The sequence below is a fragment of the Salarias fasciatus genome, chromosome 6 (genome assembly GCF_902148845.1).
Source record: "Salarias fasciatus chromosome 6, fSalaFa1.1, whole genome shotgun sequence".
Classification (NCBI taxonomy): domain Eukaryota; kingdom Metazoa; phylum Chordata; class Actinopteri; order Blenniiformes; family Blenniidae; genus Salarias; species Salarias fasciatus.
The window spans coordinates 3,114,665-3,138,266 of record NC_043750.1 but is presented as its reverse complement, the minus strand read 5'-3'; the positions used below and the strand labels follow the sequence as shown (position 1 = coordinate 3,138,266).

Sequence of the window (23,602 nt, the reverse complement as noted above, 5' to 3'; positions counted from 1 at the left end):
TTCAGTTCCGCTCCCACGATGCCAGAGATTTCACTTCCATTCATAAATTATTTAACAAAGCAATTAGAAGCACGCATAGTCCCTCAACGAGGGAAACATAATGCTCATTAACAACATTCACCCATCGAAACAATTACTGAGGAACACAGCGCCGTTTCATCTCACAAATGTGGAATAGAGGAACTCAAAGCTGCTGTTGAGATTATTGCAGTATTAAATCAGAAACGGTGAAGTGGTGGTCTGCGGGTCTCGTGCAGCCTTTTCCCTCACCACCGCAGCCCAGGAGACGATTCAGAAAAATGAATAAATCACAGGTTTTACAGACAATGGAGGGAAGGTTATTTAACAACATCTAACTCTAAACGTTCAATACTCTAATCAGTACGTCCATCTGAGGAAAAATATGGGATAATACTACGCCTCTTTGTGGCGCTTCAGACGGAGCACAAATAAGCAAATCTGTGGATGAGGGGTGCGTTTTAAGAAGTATTTTATTTATTTTGTTTGTTTTACCATTAATTCTTGAGAAGAAACCATCCATAGGGCTTATCATGTGCAAGGGCAAACAGAGAAAACATTCACGCCTTAAGGGAAATTTCGTGTCAGTTTCAGAAACGTGTGGCGTTCACACGGCCACAGCAGAAACACTGAAACGGTGTAGTTGGCGTGTCAGGCCACAAGGGGTCGCTGTTGGTGGTGTGTGTGTTGAGTCCACACACACGTGGACAGATCATGATGCGCTCGAAACATTCAGAATGGGGAGTAGCAGTACGGACTGGACGCTGCGACGCTGTCGACCCGGGACTCGCTCTGGAGGCGGCCTTGCTTATTCCTCCTGGAGCGTCTCAGACCAGCTCAACCTTTGCAACCGGTTCCAACAAGTGATTGTTTTGGTGACTCCCAGCACTGTTGCCATGGAAACAGAAGAAGTCTGGAGTTGTCCCTGGTTGTGGTTGTGGTGTGGGCAGGGCCTCAGCAGTCCTGGTTCTGACCGGTCATGCTCTCTTTCAACATGAAAAAGTTGGAATGTTAAAAGTGTTTTCTCGGGACGGATCGCTTCTGGAAGCACGAGAGGCGAAGGCCGACGTGATCAAACGGCGTCCGTCTCGCGGTCCGCCTCGTCGTCGTCCGCTCTGACGCAGCGGTGCTTCCTCAGGGACAGCGACCACGCAAAGTAGCGCTTGCAGAGCGAGCACCAGTACGGCTTCTCACCGCTGTGGGTGCGCAGGTGCTGGCTGTAGCTGCCCGACTGGCTGAAGCTCCGGTGGCACTGCTCGCAGCGGTACGGCTTCTCGCCCGTGTGCATGCGCAGGTGGCGCACGTAGCTCCCCAGCCGGCCGAAGCCCCGCCCGCAGACGCGGCACCAGGTGGTCTTCTCGCCGGTGTGGACGCGCCGGTGCTGGTTGTAGTAGCTGACGCGGCTGAAGCTCCGGCCGCACTGCTGGCAGGTGTAGGGCTTCTCGCCGGTGTGGATGCGCAGGTGCTGCACGTAGGTGCTGCACTGCGTGAACCTGCTGCCGCAGAAGGCGCAGCGGTACGGCTTCTCGCCGGTGTGGATGCGCACGTGGTTCTTGTACGTGCTCAAACAGCGGAAGCTTCTGCCGCAGAAGTCACAGCTGTGGGGTTTGTCCTCGCTGTGGACTCCAGCGTGGCCCGTCAGATCTTTTGGTGGGCTGAAGTTCTGTTCGCAGTGGGAGCACAGGTACGGTCCGGCCCGGTCGGACTGGTACGGTCCGGCCCGGTTCCAGACGTGCTCCCTGTGGGGGCTCTGCTCAGGGAGAACACTCCCACACTGCCTGCACAGGCACACCGGTTCCTTGGGTTCCTCACATTCCTCAGATTCTTCTGCTTTCCCAAGATCCTCGGGTTCCTCTGCTTTCCCAGGATCCTTGGGGTCCTCTGGTTTCCCAGAATCCTCAGATTCTTCTGCTTTCCCAAGATCCTCGGGTTCCTCTGCTTTCCCAGGATCCTCGGGGTCCTTGGGGCGCTCTGGCTCGTTCCCCTCTCTGAAGGTTCTGCCACGCGGCTCGTGGGGGGGCCGGTCGAGGGTTCTGGGTTCCACCGCCGGCTGCACAAACACACAGCAGACGGTCAAAAGTGAGAACATGTCGACCTCGGTCCTGCTGAGGCAGCCTGGTAAGAAAAGACCTTTAACACCGGGAACAACAGCCAAGTCACAGAAAACGATTTCATGTTCTTGATTTCAGAGAATTTTCTCTTAAATAAAGCCTTTTTTGCAGTGTACGTCACCAGGGGGAGGGGCTACGTCACCAGGGGAGGAGTTACGTCACCAGAGGGAGGAGTTACGTCACCAGGGGGAGGGGCTACGTCACCAGGGGAGGAGTTACGTCACCATTCAAACAACATTAATCAAACACAGCTAGTGATAAAATAAAATATTAGGGGGTTCCGTTAAGTTGTGATATGACTTTTGACTGATGATTATGGATGAAGTGGTGTCATTGCAGGTCCGCTGCTACAGCGTTAGCTAGGTGTGAGGGTAGCGGGAGATAGAGATCTTTTCTCTCGAAGCTGAGATAGTGCTGAATTCGGTGCATTGAAACCATACAAACAATGAAGCCACTCTCACAATAATGTACCATTAATGTTATGGGAGAAATTCAATCAAAGTAATGCTGATGATCAGGCTGATACCTGTGTTATCAAATGCTAGCTAGCAAGCTAGTTAGCCAGGTAGTTGATCTAAATGATCAACTGAAGCTGTTCTTTTTTGTTTGTTTTTTGCATTGGATTTCCTCTCATTTCCCTACTACAGTTCAAATAGTCATAAAAGTATAGGACACACACACACACACACACACACACACACACACACACACACACACACACACACACACACACACACACACATACACACACACATGCACCTTTAAATTAGATTACACTAGATTAGAAGATTAGTCTCAAAACCATATAATGTAGGTCTTTAAAAAGCATTTTATCTCAATGTTTCAGAAACATGATGACCTAGAAAAGCCATGGCCACTAAGTCCAGTGAAAGTGATGAAAAAGGTAAAGAATGTGCTATTCATTGCACTACTGACAGCTCCCAACTGGTGCACCCACAGACTTGGACTCGTGGAAGACTTCGGTTAACGCAGCAGAGATCAGGGGACATGTCAGCCTGATAGAGCTTGCAAAAGCAACGCCTAACGGGGAGTGGCCTCAGATTTGGTACCACCGAAAATGCAGGAGTTACTTCACAATGAAGAAACAGTTAGATGCACATGTCTCAAAGTTGCAAAGTGAAGGAAGCTCAGCCAAAAGGAAGCGTGTTACACCAACCAGCTCAAGGGTTTTAGAGGAGAAATGCATCTTCTGTGAAAGAAACAGCAAATATATCAAGGGTCAGAAAACCCGTGAGAGCCTGGTCAAGTGCTGTGAGCTACGGGCAGACAGCAGGATCCGAGAATCCGCTATCAAGAGGCTGACGATCGAATGTTGGCAATCACCAGCAGGGAGCTTGTCGCAGCAGAGGGACATTATCACAGATCCTGGTATCGTGCATACACCCGTGAAGAGCCGGCTCTAGGCAGTGGAGTTGCTGATGATGCTGATCTGTACAAAGCTGCAGAAACACAGGCCGTCCAGGAACTTGTCATGTACATAAGAACTCAAGCTCTCCCTTGCCAAGACATAGTGCCCATGGAAGCCCTTGGGAAGCGATTTGAAGAATTGATGTTCTGTCATGGAGCCAGTCAAGTAACCAGATCATCCATGAACAATCTTCGTCACCATCTGGAAAAAGAACTGGCACAATCTATTCACATCTGCCCTGATGACAGTGAAAAACTTCTACTGTGCAGCAACAGGGTCTCCAAGAGTGACCTTGTGAAGAGAACATATGCCCTGCAGACTGAGCTGGATGCTCTCAGAACTCAGTCAGTTGAAATGGTTGTTAAAGCTGCACTGCTCCTGCGGAATGAAATAAAACAGAATGAAACCAACCAAGAATGGCCTCCTGATGTGGAACAGGACAAAGATGTCTTCCCTCAATCAGTCAGCAAGTTTCTCCAAACACTGTTGACAGGCAAGCCAGCTAATGAATTGAATGAATGAATGAATGAATGAATGAATGAATGAATGAATGGAATGAATGAATGAATGAATTTATTTATTTTTCGAACATGTATAAAAAGAAAAAAGATAAAAAGGAAAGTTAATGCGAATCAAAGAAAAAAGAAAAAAAAAACAAAAACAAACAAAACAAAAAAAACAACATAACAGCACAGTTCGAAAAAAGGAGTAGGAAGAAGCAGGAGTAGAAGTAAAACTTTTTAGAGATTCCTACCCCTTTTTAACTATTAACAAGTTTTAAAATCATACATCATAGGACATCACATAATATAATATATGTATACATATACCGTGCAGATATCCCTATAAATACATAATATATACCCACACACACCATATACTTATCCCCATAAATATATACTATATAACAGAATAATTATAATATAACTATAGTATAACAGCAATATATCAATTTCCACTATATGTATAACACTCAACACCATTTGTTATCATCATCGAGTTCCAGACTTCCTCCTCCATATACTTATTAAGAAATATTTTTTTGTACTTTTTTTTAAACAGATTTCTGTTGCTACTTTGTTTTATTTCTGGGTCCAGACTGTTCCACAGAGCCACTCCACAGCTTGACATGCACATACTTTTCAGTGTAGTTCGAACTTTTGGTTTTTTATAGTTCAGATCTCCTCTTAGATTATATCCACCCTCCCTTTCCGCAAACATCCCCTGTATGTTTTTCGGCAGTAAATTATTTCTTGCTTTGAACATTCTTTGTGCTGTTTTGAATTTGACCAGATCCATGAATTTCAACAAGTGTGATTTTATGAATAGTGGGTTAGTGTGGTCTCTGTATCCTGCATTGTTTATTATCCTAATTGCTCTTTCCTGCATTGTGCATATCGGCTGTAGAGTGGCTCTGTAGCTGTTTCCCCAGACCTCAACACAATAAGACAGATATGGCAAAAAAAAGTGCGCAATATAAGGTGTACAGTGACTTAATGTCCAGGATATGTTTAGTTTTCCACAGTATTGATGTGCATTTTGCCAGTTTTGCTCGTATGTAGCTCACATGAGGTTTCCAGCAGATTTTGTTGTCCAGAATCACGCCAAGAAATTTAATTTCACTTACTCTCTCTATTTGTTATCATCTATTATAAGTTCTACATTACAATCCATTCTGTGTCTCCCAAACAGCATGATCTTTGTTTTACTTAGATTTAATGATAATTTATTTTATCAAACCATAGTTTTAATTTATTCATTTCTGTTGTGATGGTCTCCAAAATCTGCTGCAAATTCTCACCGGAACAAAAAATATTTGTGTCGTCAGCAAACAGAATAAATTTCAATAATTTAGATACACTACATATGTCATTAATATACATTATGAATAATTTTGGTCCTAATACTGACCCCTGTGGTACCCCACATGTAATATTCATCAGTTTTGATTTATGATTCCCCATCTGTACAAACTGTTGCCTGTTTCTTAAGTAACTCGATATCCAACTCAACCCCACTCCCCTAATACCGTAGTTATCTAATTTCTTTATTAATATATTATGATCTATGGTATCAAATGCTTTCTTTAAATCCACAAATAGTCCTATTGCTACTTTTTTATTGTCCATACAGTCTGTGATTTCTTCTATTAATTTCATTAGTGCCAGAGATGTTGCTCGGCCGTTCTAAAACCATACTGACTGTCCGTTATAAGTTTGTGCTTTTCAATAAATTTATCCAGTCTGTCCTTAAATAGTTTTTCCAGTATTTTGGAGAATTGGGGGAGTAATGAAACAGCTGTAGTTTGTGAACTGATTTCGATCTCCGGATTTAAACAGTGGTAATACTTTAGCTATTTTCATTTTGTCTGGGAATGTACCTGATTGAAAAGACAAGTTGCAGATGTAGGTGAGTGGTTTTGCAATTCCTTCAATAACTGACTTTACTGTGGACATGTCTATATCATTCCAATCTTTAGAGATTTTGTTTTTACAGTTTCTTACATTCTCTACAATTTCTCTTTCATCAACTGCACCTAAAAACATTGTATTTGGATTCCTGTACCCCATGTCTTCTATATCCCCCCTTTCTGTTGTCACTGGTTTCTTTATTTTCGCTGCTAAATCTGGTCCCACATTTACAAAGAATCTGTTAAAACCATTCACCACATCCTCCATATTGTTAATGGTCTTGTTATTTTCAATATAGTACTCTGGGTAATTTATAGTTTGAGATCTACTTCTCACAATGCCATTTAGAACATTCCACATGCCTTTAATATTATTTCTATTTCTCTCCAATAATTTACTATAATATTCTTTCTTACTTGTCCTCATAATGTTAGTTAATTTATTTTTATATTTTTTATACTTTTCATCTGCCTCTGTAGTTCGATACTTTAAGAATTGCCTGTATAATAAGTTTTTCTTTTTACAGGCATTTTGCAGCCCCTTGTGACCCATGGACTATTTGTGTGTTTTTGTATAATACTGTATTTCTTAATAGGACAATATTTGTCATATAATGTATTGAATATAATTAGAAATTTGTCATATTCTTTATCAATATCTTTCTCTTTATAAACCACATTCCAGTCCTGTGTCATTAAGTCATTTTTTAGTGCCATCATGGCATCTTCTGTTTTCACTCTCATATATTTATAATTTTTGATATTCTTCTTCCTACTATAGTTACGGTAATATACATTAAAAATAGGCAGATGGTCACTGATGTCCGTTAATAATAGTCCGCTCTCAGTATTATTTTCCATGATGTTGGTGAATATATTATCAATTAAAGTGGCACAGTGAGAAGTGATCCTGCTCGGTCTGGTGATGGTAGGATACAAACCCATACTGAATATTGAGTTGATGAAGTCATCAGTCATTTTATGTTTCTTTGGATTTAAGAGTTCGATGTTAAAATCACCACAAATGTACAAGACCTTCTGTGTTGATTTTACGAACATATTTTCCATCCACTCTTTGAAGACTTCGATGCTTGATCCAGGAGATCTATATATACAGCTCACCATTAAATTTTTCATTTTTTCACAACATATTTCTACTGTAATGCACTCGAGTAAATCCTCAACAACTACAGTCATTTTTTCAATGATTTTATATTGCAGACTATTGTCAACATATATTGCCACCCCCCCCTCCACTTTTGTTCTTTCTGTTGATATAATTAAATTCATACCCATTCAGCTCAATTCTGCTCCCTTCTCGTTGTTGATCCAGGTTTCTGATATGGATATTATGTTGAAAGGAGTATTGAACTGACTTAGAGATTCCTTAATTTTATGAAAATTTGCATACATGCTTCTGGTGTTGAAGTGAATAATTGATATCTTGTTCTCCTGTTTGATCATTGTGTTATATTGATTTTCAGTGTAATAACGGCAGCTGATATTGATATTGTTGAAAAGATTATTTTCAGGATCAATGTTATTTTCTATATCTTGTGTTTTATGCTCAGTATAATGGAAAGTGTCCAGTTCTTCGGTCATGATGATCTGGTATTTAGTCCCTGAGTTTGATCATTCCTTGCTTTGTTTAGCTCCATCATAGTTTGTCCAGTTCTCCGATATCTCGGATAACCAAAACCTTGGCCTCCTCTGGAGATCCCTTCAGCTTGATGAAGATTTTGCAGTTTTGTGTCCAAGTACTTTGAATTTTTCCTTGCTTCCTCAGGAGTCTTGCTTTTTTGCAATGTCCGCATTTTCTTTCGTTAAGTGCTCATTCAGGAAAACGTCTGTGCCTTTAAGCTTCTTGCCTTGCTTTAAACAGCTGCATCTTATTCTTTCTGTTAGTAACCTTATTATTACGGCCGGTTTGTTGTTTCTCTTGGGGAGAGGGTGACATGCTTCAATGTCTGTGGTTTTTACCTCGATCCCCTTGGAGTGCAGGAACTCCGTCAGCTGTTGCTCCACAGAGAGCATCCTCCTCGCTCTGCTCCTCTCCGTCTCCTCCCATCACGGCTCGAGCGTATGACCGGGGTTTAATCTGAAGTCCAGTCACAATGATGTTGTTAATCCGAGTGTATTGCTCCAGATCCTCCACTCGGTTCTCGAGGAAGGCGATCCGTTTTGCCTTCTCTGCGTTCTGCAGCCGCAGAACCTTAATCTCCTCCACCAGGTCCAGAATGTTCTTCTGCTGCAGCCTCACAGCAGACACTTCCTCACCCAGAAAATCGAGGGATTTTTTGATGTCCTCCATCTCCTCGATCGTTGGAACTTTCTTGGGTGGCATCGCGTTTGTTGTTATTACGCGGCCAGCTGGTAGCCTCGCCGGCTAGATTAGCTAGGTAGCTTAGCTTGGCTGACCCAGCTACCGGCTTCGCCGGCTTTCCAATGTCCGTCTTCCTGAAATCGGTGTCGCAATACAGTCCGTGGTCGTAACCGATAGTCTCCACCATTCAGTCCGAGGTCCGTAATCCAAATCAGTTGTCGGTATGGAAAAAAAAGTTCAAAAACCAGGGACGATACACGGAGTAAACACAAGTGACAGCAGCGACCCGGAAGCGGAAGTGGTCCTTCAGTTTTGAACAACTGATTGTGTCTGAGAGCGTGAAGCTGATCATAAGCCATCTGAAAAGGTTTAACAACTCACCAACTCCCGAGGCAGTGATCTGGTGTTTGAACCAAACACCAGATCCGATTTGTTTCACTGGTGGTAAAACCAAACCACCAAAGCACATCCTCCTGCCTTTTGCAGTGAAATCTCTGACTAGGAATACTGAACTAATGTGTATTCTTAAAGGACTGGGCCATGGTGTTTCTTACACACAGGTTGAAGAAATGGACACTGCACTTTGCCTTCAGAAACAGGAGAGATCCCAGACAGGAGTGGCATTGCCAAGAAATATTTACCAAGGAGTCTTCACAACCTTGCCTGGGACAACATAGAGCGGTTGGAGGAGACAGCCAGTGGTGCAGGCACATCACATCAAGTAAATGGCATTGCTGTGCAGCCCAGAATCATTGGACCAATGCTTCAATGTGAAAAGATGACCTGAAAAAGTCTAAGAAAAGGAGCATCTCGCCAGCACCAGTATTACTCCAGACATACAATGCTGGCCAAAGAGTTGGCCCTCCAGTCACTGTTAGCTAGGGCTACCACGATTAGTCGATTAATCACGATTATGTTGACTATTAAAATCATCGACGACTAATTTAATAGTTGACGAGTTGTTTTTTTTTTTTTTTTTGTCTGGAAACTGCCGCGGCACCTCCCACTGCTGCGTCTGCCTTTCTGTATTTGACACACATGCGCAGTCGTGTCAGCCGCAATGACACCAGACTGGTGTCATGGCTACCCAGCAGCAGCGGAGCTCCCAAGTGTGGGAGCATGACAAGAAAACCTCTGAGAAAAGTGCAATGCAGCATCTGCAGGACAGAACCTGCCTTCCACGGCAGCACAACTGCGATGGATGAGCAGCTGAAACAGAAGCACGTCGTGGCTCGGGACAATGATGATTGACCGTCGTCTTGGTAAGCTAATGATATTAGCATAGAACGCTAACTTGCTGTTTACTCATAGCTGTCAACGTTAACATTAGCGGTGACGATTTGATTCATACCTTAAGTCTCTGGATGTGCAGGGACTGTCCTGGTTGACACGTCTCTGCAACATCGCGTGGCTGTCGGGGACGGTGCCTCTGATTGGCAGACCGGGGTGGTGGTCCCCCTGTTTAAAAAGGGGGACCGGAGGGTGTGCTCCAACTATAGGGGGATCACACTCCTCAGCCTCCCCGGAAAGTCTATTCCAGGGTACTGGAGAGGAGGATCCGACCGATAGTCGAACCTCGGATCCAGGAGGAACAATGCGGTTTTCGTCCTGGTCGTGGAACAGTGGACCAGCTCTATACCCTCCATAGGGTGCTCGAGGGTTCGTGGGAGTTTGCCCAACCAGTCCACATGTGTTTTGTGGATTTGGAGAAGGCATTCGACCGTGTCCCTCGTGGTGTCTTGTGGGGGGTGCTCCGGGAATACGGAGTCCGGGGCCCCATGTTAAGGGCCGTCCGTCTTTGTATGACCGGAGTAGGAGTCTGGTCCGCATTGCCGGCAGTAAGTCGGACCTGTTCCCGGTGCATGTTGGACTCCGGCAGGGCTGCCCTTGTCACCGGTTCTGTTCATAATCTTTATGGACAGAATTTCTAGGTGCAGCCAGGGGCCGGAGGGGGTCCGGTTCGGGAACCACAGGGTTTCATCTCTGCTTTTTGCAGATGATGTTGTCCTGTTGGCTTCATCGAACCCGGACCTACAGCATGCACTGGGCGGTTCGCAGCCGAGTGTGAAGCGGCAGGGATGAGGATCAGCACCTCCAAATCCGAGGCCATGGTCCTCGACCGGAGGAAGGTGGCTTGCCCCCTCCAGGTTGGGGGAGAGACCCTAGCCCAAGTGGAGGAGTTCAAGTATCTTGGGGTCTTGTTCACGAGTGGGGGACGGATGGAGCGTGAGATTGACAGGCGGATCGGTGCAGCGGCTGCAGTGATGCAGTCGTTGTATCGGCCCGTTGTGGTGAAGAAGGAGCTGAGCCGAAAGGCGAAGCTCTCAATTTACCGGTCAATCTACGTTCCCACCCTCACCTATGGTCATGAGCTTTGGGTCATGACCGAAAGGACAAGATCCCGGATACAAGCGGCCGAAATGAGCTTCCTCTGTAGGGTGGCTGGGCGCTCCCTTAGAGATAGGGTGAGGAGCTCAGTCACCAGGGAGGAGCTCGGAGTAGAGCCGCTACTCCTCCACATCGAGAGGAACCAGCTGAGGTGGCTCGGACATCTGTTTAGGATGCCTCCTGGACGCCTCCCTAGGGGGGTGTTCCGGGCATGTCCCACTGGGAGGAGACCCCGGGAAGACCCAGGACACGCTGGAGAGACTATGTCTCTCGGCTGGCCTGGGAACGCCTTGGGACCCTCCCAGAGGAGCTGGAGGAAGTGTCTGGGGACAGAGAAGTCTGGGGCATCCTGCTGAGACTGCTGCCCCCGCGACCCCGGCCCCGGATAAGCGGTAGAAAATGGTGGATGGATGGATTTGATTCATTAGCTGCCTTTAGCACATATTTCATGTTTTCTGTAACGTTCTAACAGTGATGTGTTTTAATAAGAAGTGACGTCGCGCTGATGTTTTCTACCGTTATGTTTCAGAGCTTCACCCCATCGGAGCAGATTTTCTCAGCAGCAGAACATCTGCTCCCAAAAGAGAGCAGCCTGTCTCCACACATGTAGAAATGCTGACTGTCCTGGCTGTGAGCCAGAGCCCTGTGGAGTTTGGGATTATGTAGAGTCAGGAGTGGAATACAGTTGTATACAGTTGAGCACTGAACACAAAATGCACTTTGCTTTGAGTCAGTGAGACGAAAGCTTCAATAATTCCTTGGTTGCTTGATGCCAAACACAAATTAAGAAAAAAAAATAACATTAAGAATTTTTGTGTTGTTTAGGCAAGTGCCTTTTCCTTATTTTACTCAAGTATCCGCACTTTATGGTACACAGTTAAACAAGTGTGTGTTGCATATTTCAATAAAGGTTTAATGAACTTTCATCTAAATTGTCTTTATTTTTAGTTAGAATATACCTGAAACACTTAAAAGCTGAGATCTAATTGTGGCTATATAAGAGCAGCTTCATGATGGTGCGATAAACTATGTTTTACTTTAATTTATATATGATGTGATTAGTCGACTAATCGAAAAAATAATCGGTGATTAGTCGACGACCAAAATAATCGTTTGTGGCAGCCCTACTGTTAGCCTAGACGTGGATGCAGAGAAACAGGCCAAAAATTCCAGAGTTAAGAACTTGATCTGGCTGCTCACTCGAATGTGTAACTCAGAAGACCAAACCATTAGCAGCTGGACTGGGTTCAACATCCTCACATGCAGCAGCATGCATGTGGAGCAGGATACTGTGAGTTACTTACCCACAATCAACGCGCCAGCAACTGAGATGTCAACCGTCAATGAAATCCTAACTCAAACTCTGGAGATCATGAACACGCTTGGACTGGAGAAGATAGTTGTTTGACCAAGCACTCTATGCCAAGGCAGCAGAAATCACATGGAAGCAAAAGAAGTTCCAAAACATAATACTAAGAATGGGAACATTTCATACTATCTGCAACCTTTTAGCAGTCATGGGAAGAGGTTTCAGGAAGCCGGCCTGCGTGATTTGTGTGTGGAGTCCAGACTGATTGCAGAAGAATCGATCAGAGGTGGGAGATTGGAGCCTGATCAAGCATTCTCCATGCCATGTTTTTGCTCTGACCATGTACCACAGACAAGCTGAGGTGCATTAGATTGATTAGATTCACCTGGTGTGATACATGATCACGAGCAAAACATGCATGGAGATGACTTGATCAGGCTCCAATCTCCCACCTCTGGAATCGATCACAGCTGTGATGGAGGGACACAAGTACAGACCGTGCTGTCAGGCTTCACAAGGTCATGTATGAAGGCGATCATGGAGGGTAGCCTGGAAGGGATTTCTCCCTTGGATCGAAAATAACCACAGAGCAGAGATTCATCTTCTGGAAAAAGTCCTTGGAACCATCACCACTTTCCACAGTGAAGTGTCACAGGCCTCCCTCTCGGTGCTCATAGATGACGCATCCTGTAATCACATCATCCAGTAGTTCCAAGAGTACATCAACTCCCTCAGAACTACTCATCCTTTGGCAGCTTCTGGATGTCTTACCTTGACATGGCTGAGCTCATGCTAGGCTTGCTCTGTGCAACAAGAGAGGGGGATTGGAAGCTGCACCTAGCATCAGTCCGTGCCATGATACCATGGTGCTTTGCCTACGACAAGCTAAACTATGCACATTTTCTGCCATATTATTATGCCACAATGTCACGTCTTCCCATTGACCATCCGGAGGTACACCAGAACTTTATGCAGGGTGGCTTCAGTGTCCAACTTGGTAGCCAGAATCCTTTTGGCAGGATCCCTGTGGATCAACGATCGAGGAAACGGTCAATCGAGATACCCAGACAGCAGGAGGGACAAAGGGCTTCAGCCGAAACGGGCTGCTGTGGAAAGGTACTACCTCACATCTGAGTACCGCAGCATGCTCCTCAAACAGCTGAGAACAATGGGTGGGATGCAGACAAAGTCCTGTCAGCCACCCTGATCTGCAGATAACCAGGATTTCCAGAGATGGAGCCGCTGTACAATCGATAGTGAAGCTTGATGAGAATGACTGGACGAACCCATTTGACCCAAATGCAACTGAGTTTGTCAACTTGTCACAGGCACTGTCCCCCCCTCCAGATATAGCAAAGGACCTTCTTGATGCCTGTAACATTGGCACAGAAGCACATGAGACATTCAAGCAAGATCGACTTGAAGGCCACAAGCCAAAGACCGATTCCATGACAAGATGACCAGAAGAAACTTAAGACATTTACTGACATCCAGAGGAAGTCTGCAAAGAATCCAAAAATGATTGTTTTGCAGGCTGACAGAAAGCTTTTTGGCCTCATGGTCCTGGCAGCAGAGAGCCGTCATCTCCAGATGGCAGATGTCCTCTCCACCTCTAGGGCCATTGCCATGGTCACTCGCAAATGGAGACGGGACACTACGGAGGACGAGCAAATCGGTTCTGGCTAGGACATCTGCAGAAGCAAGTCATGCCAGCAGAGACCATCCCTGCTCCGTCTGCAACCATCATTGATGTATGGGTCTGATACAGAAGATTCGGGTCAATGAGCAGAAATTTTCTCAGCTCGCAGAGTCTGTCCTTACTCAGATATTGCACAAAGGAGCAAGCAGCCAAAGGATTGATGTGGTATTCGATGTTTATCGAGAGGACTCAATAAAAAATGCTGAGAGGAAAATCGGGCTGGCACCACAGGAGGCGCAGCACCACGATTCCATAATATTGCACCAGGCCACCGGATCCAGCAGTGGAGAAAGTTCCTCAGCAGCTCGGCTAACAAGGCAAACTTTATCAGATTTTTGGTGGCTGAGCTGAAGACGCTCAAGATGAGAGCAAAGCTGAACAACATGGTGGCTATACATTGCCAGTGAGGAAAGCTGCTTGCATCTGACCAGGGATCAGTGCGTAGAGGTTGCAAGGTCTGCAATCAAATCAAGAGGAGGCGACACAAGAGTGATTTTGCATGCAGCCCATGCCGCAGAGAAAGGCTACAGCGCTGTCGTTATAACATCTGATGGACACTGATGTGCTGGTGCTCTGCCTAGCATTTTCAAGAGTCCCTCCTGTCCCTTGTACCAGAAGTGTGGAACACAGAAACGAGTTCGGTATCTCGATATAAAAAACTGAGTCAGGGGCTGGAAGATGACGTGTGTGATGCTCTTGTTGGTATGCATGCTTTACTGGATGTGATACAGTGAGTGCATTCGCAGGCCGTGGGAAGCTTCGAGCTTTGAAGCTTGTCACAAAATCAGAGCAGTTCCAAAAATTATTCCTTGAGTTGGGAAAATCCTGGAATCTATCAATGGACCTGTTTGAGAGGCTGCAAGAATTCACATGAAACTGTACTCTGCACCGGCAACAACAAAGGACATCAATGCAGCACGCGCCCAACTTCTCTGTGCACGCCGTGGCGAGCTTGAATCTAGCCAGCTACCACCATGTGAGGACTGCCTCTTTCTGCATGCCATGCGCGCCGACTACCAGGCCTGCATCTGGAAAGGTAAGATATATCTGTAACATAGAGTATCCTATTGTGTAACATATCTGTAACAAAAGGCATGTGTAACTTCATCTACTGACCTCTGAAGTGAGTGTTGACTTCCCAGGAGCCACGTGCATGAACGGTACAGCTCATTGTTTAGCAACAACCAGCTGCTTTAATGCTGCAGAAAAAATCCTGGTTTGTCTTTGTGTCATCCGACAGATATTCAGGCATGTCACACAAAAATAGCATTAGTTACATCAATTTAAAAACAATGAGCTGTACTGCGCAGGCATGTGTGCTGTGCAGAGGTCAGCTGATTAAGTTAAAGAAGACAAGACTTCAACTCAAATCCAACAGGTAGTCTACAACAACATCTGCAAGTCCCAAGCCCAGTTGAGCATGGCTGGGCCACAAATAATGATGGTCAACTCATTCTGGAATGGATGCGAGGATCTCCAGCCCCTGAGGCAGTGCTGCAGCTGCTGTCCTGCAACTGCAGTCAGACATGCAAGCTCCCTGAAAGCCAGTGCATGAGCAATGGCCTGAAATGCACAAACCTGTGCAAATTGCAGACATGTGACAATCAACCCCAAGAGGATGACCTTGATATGATCACAGATGCTGCAATTACTCTGCTGAGAAAATATATACAAGAGAAAAATAAAAATCCTATTTCCGCCTATAAATATTTTTTTAAAAGAATGCTATAAAAGTGTCAAATTTTACCTGGACAACAAATAAAACTATTTTTTCAGTTCTTTGATGTCTGGGAATAAATCTGAATGATTTAGGGGGGAAGGGTAGTCAACATGTAGTCCACAAGTCCATAAAAGCAAACAAGCACCATACGAAATTCAGGTATTTCTGCAACAGGGGTCCATGGATTAAATGCACGATAACCACCACTAAGCTGCCAGTCTGCAATGGTTACCAACGCCAACCCATAAACTAGGGATGTGGAGCAACTCACAAAAACAAACTAGAAATTGCCCACCCGATTATTGCAGACAGGCTCATGAACTATGTCTAGAAACAACCGTGTTGTACTTGGCACTTCATAAATAAGCTGAATTGAATTGAACTGAATTGAATTGGGGACAGGGAGTCTGGGGACAGGAAGTCTGGGGACAGGAAGTCTGGAGACAGGAAGTCTTTTTTTTATTTAAGAGACTAAACAATACAGAGAAACATAAAACATTTAAACAGAACAGAATATTTGTCTGAAATGTTGTGTTTGTACGCTCCTGTAAGAGCCCTGCGGTCATGTGACCAGCTGCTCTTAACCTGTCCCCGATCGAGACTGAAAACCAGAGGTGACAGGGCGTTTGCGGTCACTGGACCTAAACTCTGGAATGAGCTCCCTCTGAACATTCGCTCTGCTTCATCTGTTGAGTGTTTTAAGTCTTTGTTAAAATCACAACGCTCTGGCGTTCAACACAAGCTGAGCTGGACATTTTCGTAAGTTATTGTTTTTAAACTTTTGTATTTTTCTATTTATTTTATTTTTTTTCTTTTTATGGTGTTATCAACATGTGCAGCACCTTGGGCAGAGTTTTCTGTATTTAATGTGCTATAGAAATAAAGCTTGACCTTGACCTTGACCAGACACACACCATTCACACGTCATTACAATCAAAGGTATCAGCAGCTCTGCCGCCAGGGGAGCCATTATTAAACAAAATAACAACGTTCATAAGAAAATAGAAAAAAACAACAATAAGCTACCGGACCAGGGATTTACGGATCCATCAGATCGGTGCAGAATTTCTCCATCAAAGCCAGAGTCTTTACAGCCTTTAAGTTTCCAATGCTAGCGATGCATTTTATGTAAAGTTTTAGTTCTTCTAGAAAGTGTTTCCAGTTCAGTTTCTTCTCCGCCCGTTTCATTTTGTGGATGTGAAATCTCCCCAGCAGTATTATTAACTGCGTTAACAGGGTTGTTTCTATAATTTTGGCAGAAGTTGGTGTTGAAAAGAATGAGGATCTCCTGGAGGCGGATGGTTCGTTTGGTTCTATTTGCCAAAAAAACTCCAGCTTTAGCCCAGAAAATTTGACTGAATTTACACTGATAGAAAAGGTGTTGTATTGTTTCCATCTCCTTTGCACAAAACAGCAGCTGTAGTCTATGTCTAACTTAAATCTTTGCAATGTTTTTTTGGCTGGATAAATATTCTGAAGGATTTTAAAGGATATTTCTTTGATTTTGTTACTGATGCAGAACTCCTCTCCCACCAGCCCGGCCTGGTTCCAGTCTATTTCACCGTATATGGAGTTCTAATAGGATGTTGCTGCCGGTCGACCTGCGGGTTGAATATTATTTCTAATTAATTTGTTTGAGCATTTATTTATATCCAGTCCATTTATTAATATCTGATTTTCAATTTTCTGAGTTTGTAGATTGAATTTGGATCCTTTTAATAGTTGAATCAGGCCTTTTGAAAATCCCTGAAACAATAATGTTATGTTCTATTTGTGGAAGTGAGATTTGGTACTTCATGATTAATTCATTATAACTGATTATTTCACCTCGTTCGTTATTATTTGATTTGCCAGATAATTCCATCGTCAAACCAGGTTTTGAAAAATAAAGTTTTGTTCTTGTGTGTGATGTTTTCATTGTTCCAGAGAGCAGCTGGTTGGTGAGAAGCCCCTCTTATAAATCAGCCTCCAGGAGAGCAGCGCCTGTTTGTGGAAATTAGAGAGCACAAGGAAGTCTGGAGACAGGAAGTCTGGAGACAGGAAGTCTGGGGACAGGAAGTCTGGAGACAGGAAGTCTGGGGACAGAAAGTCTGGGGACAGAAAGTCTGGAGACAGGAAGTCTGGAGACAGGAAGTCTGGAGACAGGAAGTCTGCCATTAGACTGCTGCCTTCCAGACCCGGTCCTGAATCAGCAGTTGAAGGTGGATGGAGGTTCAGGAACATCGCGCTGCTCTTCGATGGTTATTTGAACGTACCTGGAACCTGTCTGGCTGTGGAGAACTCCCATCTAATGCCTGCAAATAACCTAAAATCACAAAGAATCTGAAAGGATGGAATGACTGATCACGGGGTTTAAATCCTGACAGTGGGTCTGGTCTGGTTCCATGGCTGCTGAGCAGGAGAATCCATACTGGTTTCCATTTGGGATGAGATCAAAACATCCTGGACCTGATCCTGGTCTGAACCTGAACCGGGTCCGGATTAGTTCATCCAGGATAACCAGGATGTCCCTGGCTTCACCCCTGATAGAGGCAGCAGTTCTTCACCAGCTTCCTTCCATTTTATTTTATTTTATTTTATTTTATTTTGGAGGGGCAGTGTCTGGTTCTGTCAGTATGGGATGAGACTGAATATCAGTTTACTGAAGAACACAAAGTAACATGAATTAAAAAAAGGACAAAATCCAGTTTAGTCTGAACTCACCTTTTCTTCTGCTGCAGTCTTCATCTTGGCTCTGCAGTGGTTCGATTAAGACCTGAAACCGAAGAAAGCAGCGAGCTCAACGAAAGAACAACAGAAGACGAACAAAAGAACAGCAGAAGACGGACGCTCGCTGTCCTCCTAAATGTAAGCATGATGGACATTCCATTCAAACTGTGTCTCTGTGAGGAGGATCAGGACGAAGACCGCAGGAAGCTGAGCTTCATCAAGATTCCCTTTAAAATAAAACTTGTTTCACGTCATGAATGTTGTTGCTTTTTAATAATCCTTTCCTGTTCCTGTCTGACACCTTTCAAAATAGCTTTATTTTGAAAGGTCTCAGACAGGAACAGCCTCTCAGGAAGAAGCAGCAGAAGCTGAACTGTTGGAATCCTTCTGTGATTCAAACCGTCTCTTAAAGTCCTTCATCAGTCCAGGAAGTCTGGACTCTAAACTACAGCTGGGCTCAAATCAGTATCAGGATATATTGAGCAGTTCACCTCCATAATGATAAATGGACAATAACTACTTTTGGGGGGGGCATTTAATCACAGCTTTATATTGTCCTGGATTAAACTTGTGACAGTTTACTGTGGGCTCAGGTGGTGCAAACATTATTATTATTTTATTTCTCATGATATGGGGTCAATTTTCTTGATTTATCAAGATTAGGGTACAAAACATATCTATGTGTCCTGACTTTCACAGCAACTCCGACAGAACTCTGCTGGTGATGTAAATGTCTTCTCTGTGGGCTTTAGGGAAAATCTGGAAGACTGGTAAATTGTTAATGTTACGTGGTTCCAGATGTTTCCAATGCAATGTGGTGTAGCAGCTGAGAATGGAACACAGCTGGACATCTACTGTCCCTGAGCTACAGATGAGCCCAACTTGTTTGTTTACATCTCCTCCTCAGTTTCCTGTCCACACAGCATCGCTTCAGGAAATATCTACATCCACGCAGCATAACAAGGATTCAAACGACGTAGTTCACCCGCCAGGCCTTTCAGATGGCGCTGTCACCTGACACAGAAGCTCCCAAATGGAGGCGAAGACACGGAGCTGCACATGCAGCGTGATATGAACAACACACCAGAACATACGGCCTGTTCAATAAAACAGCATGAGGAGGCTCTGCTGGAACAATCAGCCAATCAGCTGATGAGAGTGTTACTGTCCCGGACGGTCGACCAGCATTAATCTGCAGCCCTGCAGGCTGTAGCCTGTAGCCGCTAGCGGCGTAAACTAGCATGTCTCCATGCTGTGTGTCCCAGAGATGTCTGCTGGTTCGGATGTTCAGTCTGCTCTGCTGACCGCTGGGATTAAACAGGAGTGGGCGGAGTCACGTAGTGTACCGTCTTAAAGGGACATGAACACAGCGTCTTAAAGGGACCTGAACACTGCCCGCCTACACAGCCAAAGCCGACGTTTTTTTTTTAAATATCAAATTTACCGACTTGGACAAAATGACGTCGGTTATCGCAGTAAACTTTGGTAATGATAACATTTCGGTATATCGCCCAGGCCTACTCTAAACCTGCTTCCAGAAACCCAGACCTGGTCCTGAACATCAGCCGGTCTAGAAGGACCGTCTCGTGAGCTGAACAGGCTGGGTCTGCTCCACTCTGCTTCAGTCAGTCTGCTTCATGGTGCGTTCACACCGGATGCGTTGCAAGCGTCCGGGGCGTCACTGACGCCCCAAAGTCGACGCGTGTAAAGTGTGGAATTCGACGCGTTCAAATTACACACGACGCTTGCAACGCGCGGCAGCTCACTGGCAGGAGTGGGAGGAGCTTGTGTCCTGTCTTCATGTTGATAATGGCGGAATCGGTGCCGAAATCGATCTGCTAAAAACTGATTTCACTTTAGCTCTAAAGTCTTCAAATGTAGAACTTTATCGAGATTTTTTAAAATTAGGCGACAAAGTGGCGGTTTTTAGAGCCGAGTGTGTCGTTTATTTTGTCCGAATACCAGCTGTTTATGATTTTTGTTCGGACGAATTCGGCGAAATGTGAGCCAGCTGCAGTGAGCGGCTCCAGCAGGAGGAGTCAGAGAAGCAGGAAGAGAAGCAGAGCACACAGGAACCCTGGACCCGCCACGGGGCCCCCACCCGCACGGCGCCGTGGCGGGCCTGTTCCCCCGACCCAGCGGCCCAGCCTCCAGGCCCGGTCGGGCTTTGGCGGCGGGCGACGCGGATCACACCGTCGGCCGCCGCCGCCTCTCCAACCGGCTCCCCGGCGAGCGCAGAGTTCCTCACACCCTCCGGGGCCGGGACCCCAGATCGTGGGCCAGCGTGAGGATGAGGGTTCGCTTTCAGCGGTACCTCCGGCCCTCTCCCCGGGCCCAGTTTAACGATCTTCTGCCCGCATCAGCGCTCAGAGTGCGCGTCTGTGATTGGATGACGCGCGCGTTGACGCTTCCAAAGTTCAATTTTCCCAACTTCAGGCGTTGACGCCTGCAACGCCAACACTCGAAACGCTCGGAAAGCGACGCTCTGTTGAAGCTCGTCCACCAGAGACTTTGAATGTAGAAGCGACGCCCGTGACGCTGGCAACGCGTCCGGTGTGAACGCACCATAAGTCAGCCTGCTTCAGTCCTGCTTCAGTCATCCTGCTTCAGTCATCCTGCTTCACTCTGCTTCAGTCAGCCTGCTTCAGCCTGTTTCAGTCAGTCTGCTTCAGTCAGTCTGCCATGGGCACAGCTCCACCCATAATGCACAGCTCCTCCTGCACAGCTGGCTGCCCCGCCCTCTCCCACTCTGAGGGGGCGTGTCTCTAAGCTGAGGAGCTTCTTAAAGAGACAGGGACTCATTTCCAGTGTTTGAGGAAGTTTTGACTCGTGCAGCTTTCAGCTTCCGGCTCTGGGCAGAGCTGCTGCTGCAGTGTAGACTGATACTACCAGGGCTACACAACACCTGATACCCCCCACGCAGACTGTCAGAGCTGGGGCGGAGCTGTGCATTATGGGCGGAGCTGTGCATTATGGGCGGAGCGGTGCAGCACCGAGCGTTTCAGCCTCAACATGGCCACCAGGGGAGATTCAGGGATTCAGGCTCAGATACGCTGAACGGTTGAGGAAACTCCATGAGTCTTTTTAACGGGAAATGACTCTACAGCTTTATACAAGCTCAGAAGAGGATTCTACGTACAACCCTCCTTTGATCTGGTTTTTTTTCGCGTCTGGTTGAACGGACGGGAGGGAGGCGTGGCTCAGAGCAGACAGTTTATTGGGCAGAGGGAGAACAGCTGTACAGTCCGTCTCGTCACATCTTGTCGATGATCCGGGTCAGCAGAGCCTCGAAGCCCGTCCTGGGCGGCCTTCATCTGGGCCAGCGTCTCGTCGTGGCGCCAGCTGACAGGCGGCCTCCGCCTCTCGGAGGAACGCCACCAGGTCGGCCTCCCTGCGGCGCTTCCTGCCGGCGCGGGGGCGGCGCCGCCGCCGCGCTGCCGAGCTGGGCGGAGGCGCGGGGGACGGGCGCGGCGGTACGGGCGGGAGACGGGGGGCCGACGCGGGGGAGCGTGGCGGAGCGGCGTATGTGGAGCGCGGTGCGGAGCCACCGCTGTGCCGAACAGGATGGACGGGCCGGACAGAGTCGGTGGGTGGAGAGGCCTTGGGCGGCAGCTCCAGCACCTCCAGCCCCCGGGACGAGCCCACCACCGGGACCGGCCGGCTCGTCGGCGCCGCCGATCAGGGCTCGTTCATCTCCTGTAGAACTTGAAGCGCACCGGGCCCCGGCCCTGCGGACCGCCGCCATCCTTCACCCGCTTGTAGCCCCCCTCCACCAGCGTGAACCACTTCCTCTGGACGCGCTCCGGCAGGAAGTTCTCCTGGAAGCGCTGGCCCACTTTCTCCGCCATGCTCTCCCACATCTGCTTCGTGGACTTCTTGCCAGCTTCAGCCGGTAGCCCAGCTCCTTCAGCGAGCGCGCGGCCCGTCGCCGTCCGCACGCGACGTACTCCCGGATCAGGCCGATGACGAACAGGGTCTGCTCCGTGGAGAAGCCCAGGTTCACCGGCATGGCGTCGGCGGGGGAAATGTGGGGCTTGAAGTCCTGAAAGGTCATCTGAAACAGAGGCGGCGTGTGACTCTCCCACACCGACGACCAGAAAGAGGAGTCAAAGAGGTCAAAGGTCAAATCTAACCTCCGTTTCTGCAGTCGACATCTTCAGGAACACCGAGGAAGCCAGACGGGGCTCCGGGTCCTCCTGGGCTCCGCTGAAAACACAGCAAAGGTGAGAGAGAGAGAGAGAGAGAGAGACACACACACACACAACACACACAACCCACACACACACACACACACCCACACACACACACACACACACACACACACCGGTGCTCAGATATCCAAAAAAAAAAACAAGAAACAAACTGATGGACATTACTGAAACTTTCAGTTCCTCACGTGACCTAATATTGGAGAACAGCGATTTATCTGACCACAACCCAACAACATGGACACAAACCGACAGCTTATTAAGTTCCTGTTGAGTTTTTTTACACATTATATGAGCCCAGAGCTGCCTTTATAAAAGCTGTCAGAGGTGTGGTGTGGTGTGTGTGTGTGTGTGTGTGTGTGTGTGTGTGTGGTGTAGTGTGTGTGTGTGTGTGTGTGTGGCGTGCGTGCGTTGCGCGTGTCCTGCTCGCTGCTGCTCAGATAAACTCTCTCTTCTGCCTCCAGGATGTAAACAAAGCCTCTCTGCAGCGGTCTAGCTAGGTTAGCCTGTTTAGCTTCAGCTAAGCAGCGGCTACGGCAGCTGGGACTCCCGCCATGGGCGGACAGAAGAGCGGAGAACCGGAGAAACCGCGGAGCTGCTGCGGCGCGCGGAGCAGCCAGAAGGCAGAGAAACACTCACACGTCCCGCCCGCGGGCTCCGACCGTCCGACCGTCCGACTTTTACGAGGACGAATTCCGACCTTCGAGGAAACACTCCGTCAGCAACTTCCGGTTTTCGCAGCACGGAAAACCAGTTCCGATGACAACCGGAACGCCAGCGCCTCGGCCCGGCTCCAGACGCCCCGGCCGGGGCCGGGCCGGGCCGGGCCGAGCCGAGTGGACCGCGGCGGCAGCCTACCGTGGCATCAGGCGGGGGCCGAGGAGCGCCGGGGCGGGCACACGCTGACCGGGGCTCCGCCTGAGGGCGCCGGGCTTCTGATGCTCCGCTGCAGCCGCCCGGAATACCGCGACACCGGGACCCGACGGCTGTCTGCTGGACGGCAGGGGCCGCAGTACCGGGAGCGGCCAGCAGAGGGAACCGGGGGGACATGGGCCGCAGTACCGGGAGCGGCCAGCAGAGGAACGGGGGGACATGGGCCGCGTACGGGAGCGGCCAGCAGAGGGAACCGGGGGGAACCTTGGATGTTCCTGCAGCTGTTCAGCGGATGAAGGCTCCACTTCCTGCTGCTGTGCAGAGCGGACTCCAGCTTGATGGCAGTGAATTTCCATCCATGTCCCAGAAGGCACCGCTGGCTCAGTCACTGCAGGGATCAGTGGA

At 47.4% G+C, this 23,602-nt stretch overlaps 2 protein-coding genes across 2 annotated transcripts; both read right to left on the bottom strand.

Annotated features, from left to right (window-relative positions):
• Positions 1–473: 473 nt before the first annotated feature.
• LOC115390437 (zinc finger protein 239-like) lies at positions 474–23,319 on the bottom strand. The gene is made up of 3 exons (XM_030094312.1): positions 23,183–23,319; positions 18,111–18,162; positions 474–2,068 (listed from the first exon to the last, which is right to left on the bottom strand). The coding sequence occupies exons 2-3, from the start codon at positions 18,132–18,134 to the stop codon at positions 1,091–1,093; spliced, it is 1,002 nt and encodes a 333-aa protein (XP_029950172.1). The 5' UTR covers positions 18,135–18,162; positions 23,183–23,319; the 3' UTR covers positions 474–1,090.
• Positions 20,471–23,411, bottom strand: LOC115390444 (translation initiation factor IF-2-like). Its single transcript, XM_030094318.1, has 3 exons — positions 22,964–23,411; positions 22,250–22,322; positions 20,471–22,170 (listed from the first exon to the last, which is right to left on the bottom strand). Exons 1-3 carry the CDS (start codon positions 23,372–23,374, stop codon positions 21,806–21,808), a joined length of 849 nt encoding a protein of 282 aa, XP_029950178.1. The 5' UTR covers positions 23,375–23,411; the 3' UTR covers positions 20,471–21,805.
• Between the last annotated feature and the right edge of the window lie 191 nt (positions 23,412–23,602).

Excerpts from the sequence above, each read along its gene's own strand:
- LOC115390437 (XM_030094312.1), bottom strand. The coding sequence starts at position 18,134 with ATGAAGACTGCAGCAGAAGAAAAG. Across the intron at positions 2,069-18,110 it reads AGACTGCAGCAGAAGAAAAG|CCGGCGGTGGAACCCAGAAC; the intron begins GTGAGTTCAGAC and ends GTGTTTGTGCAG.
- LOC115390444 (XM_030094318.1), bottom strand. The coding sequence starts at position 23,374 with ATGTCCCCCCGGTTCCCTCTGCTGGCCGCTCCCGGTACTGCGGCCCCT. Across the intron at positions 22,323-22,963 it reads GGAGCCCGCGGGCGGGACGT|CGGAGCCCAGGAGGACCCGG; the intron begins GTGAGTGTTTCT and ends CTGTGTTTTCAG. Across the intron at positions 22,171-22,249 it reads TGTCGACTGCAGAAACGGAG|ATGACCTTTCAGGACTTCAA; the intron begins GTTAGATTTGAC and ends CCTCTGTTTCAG.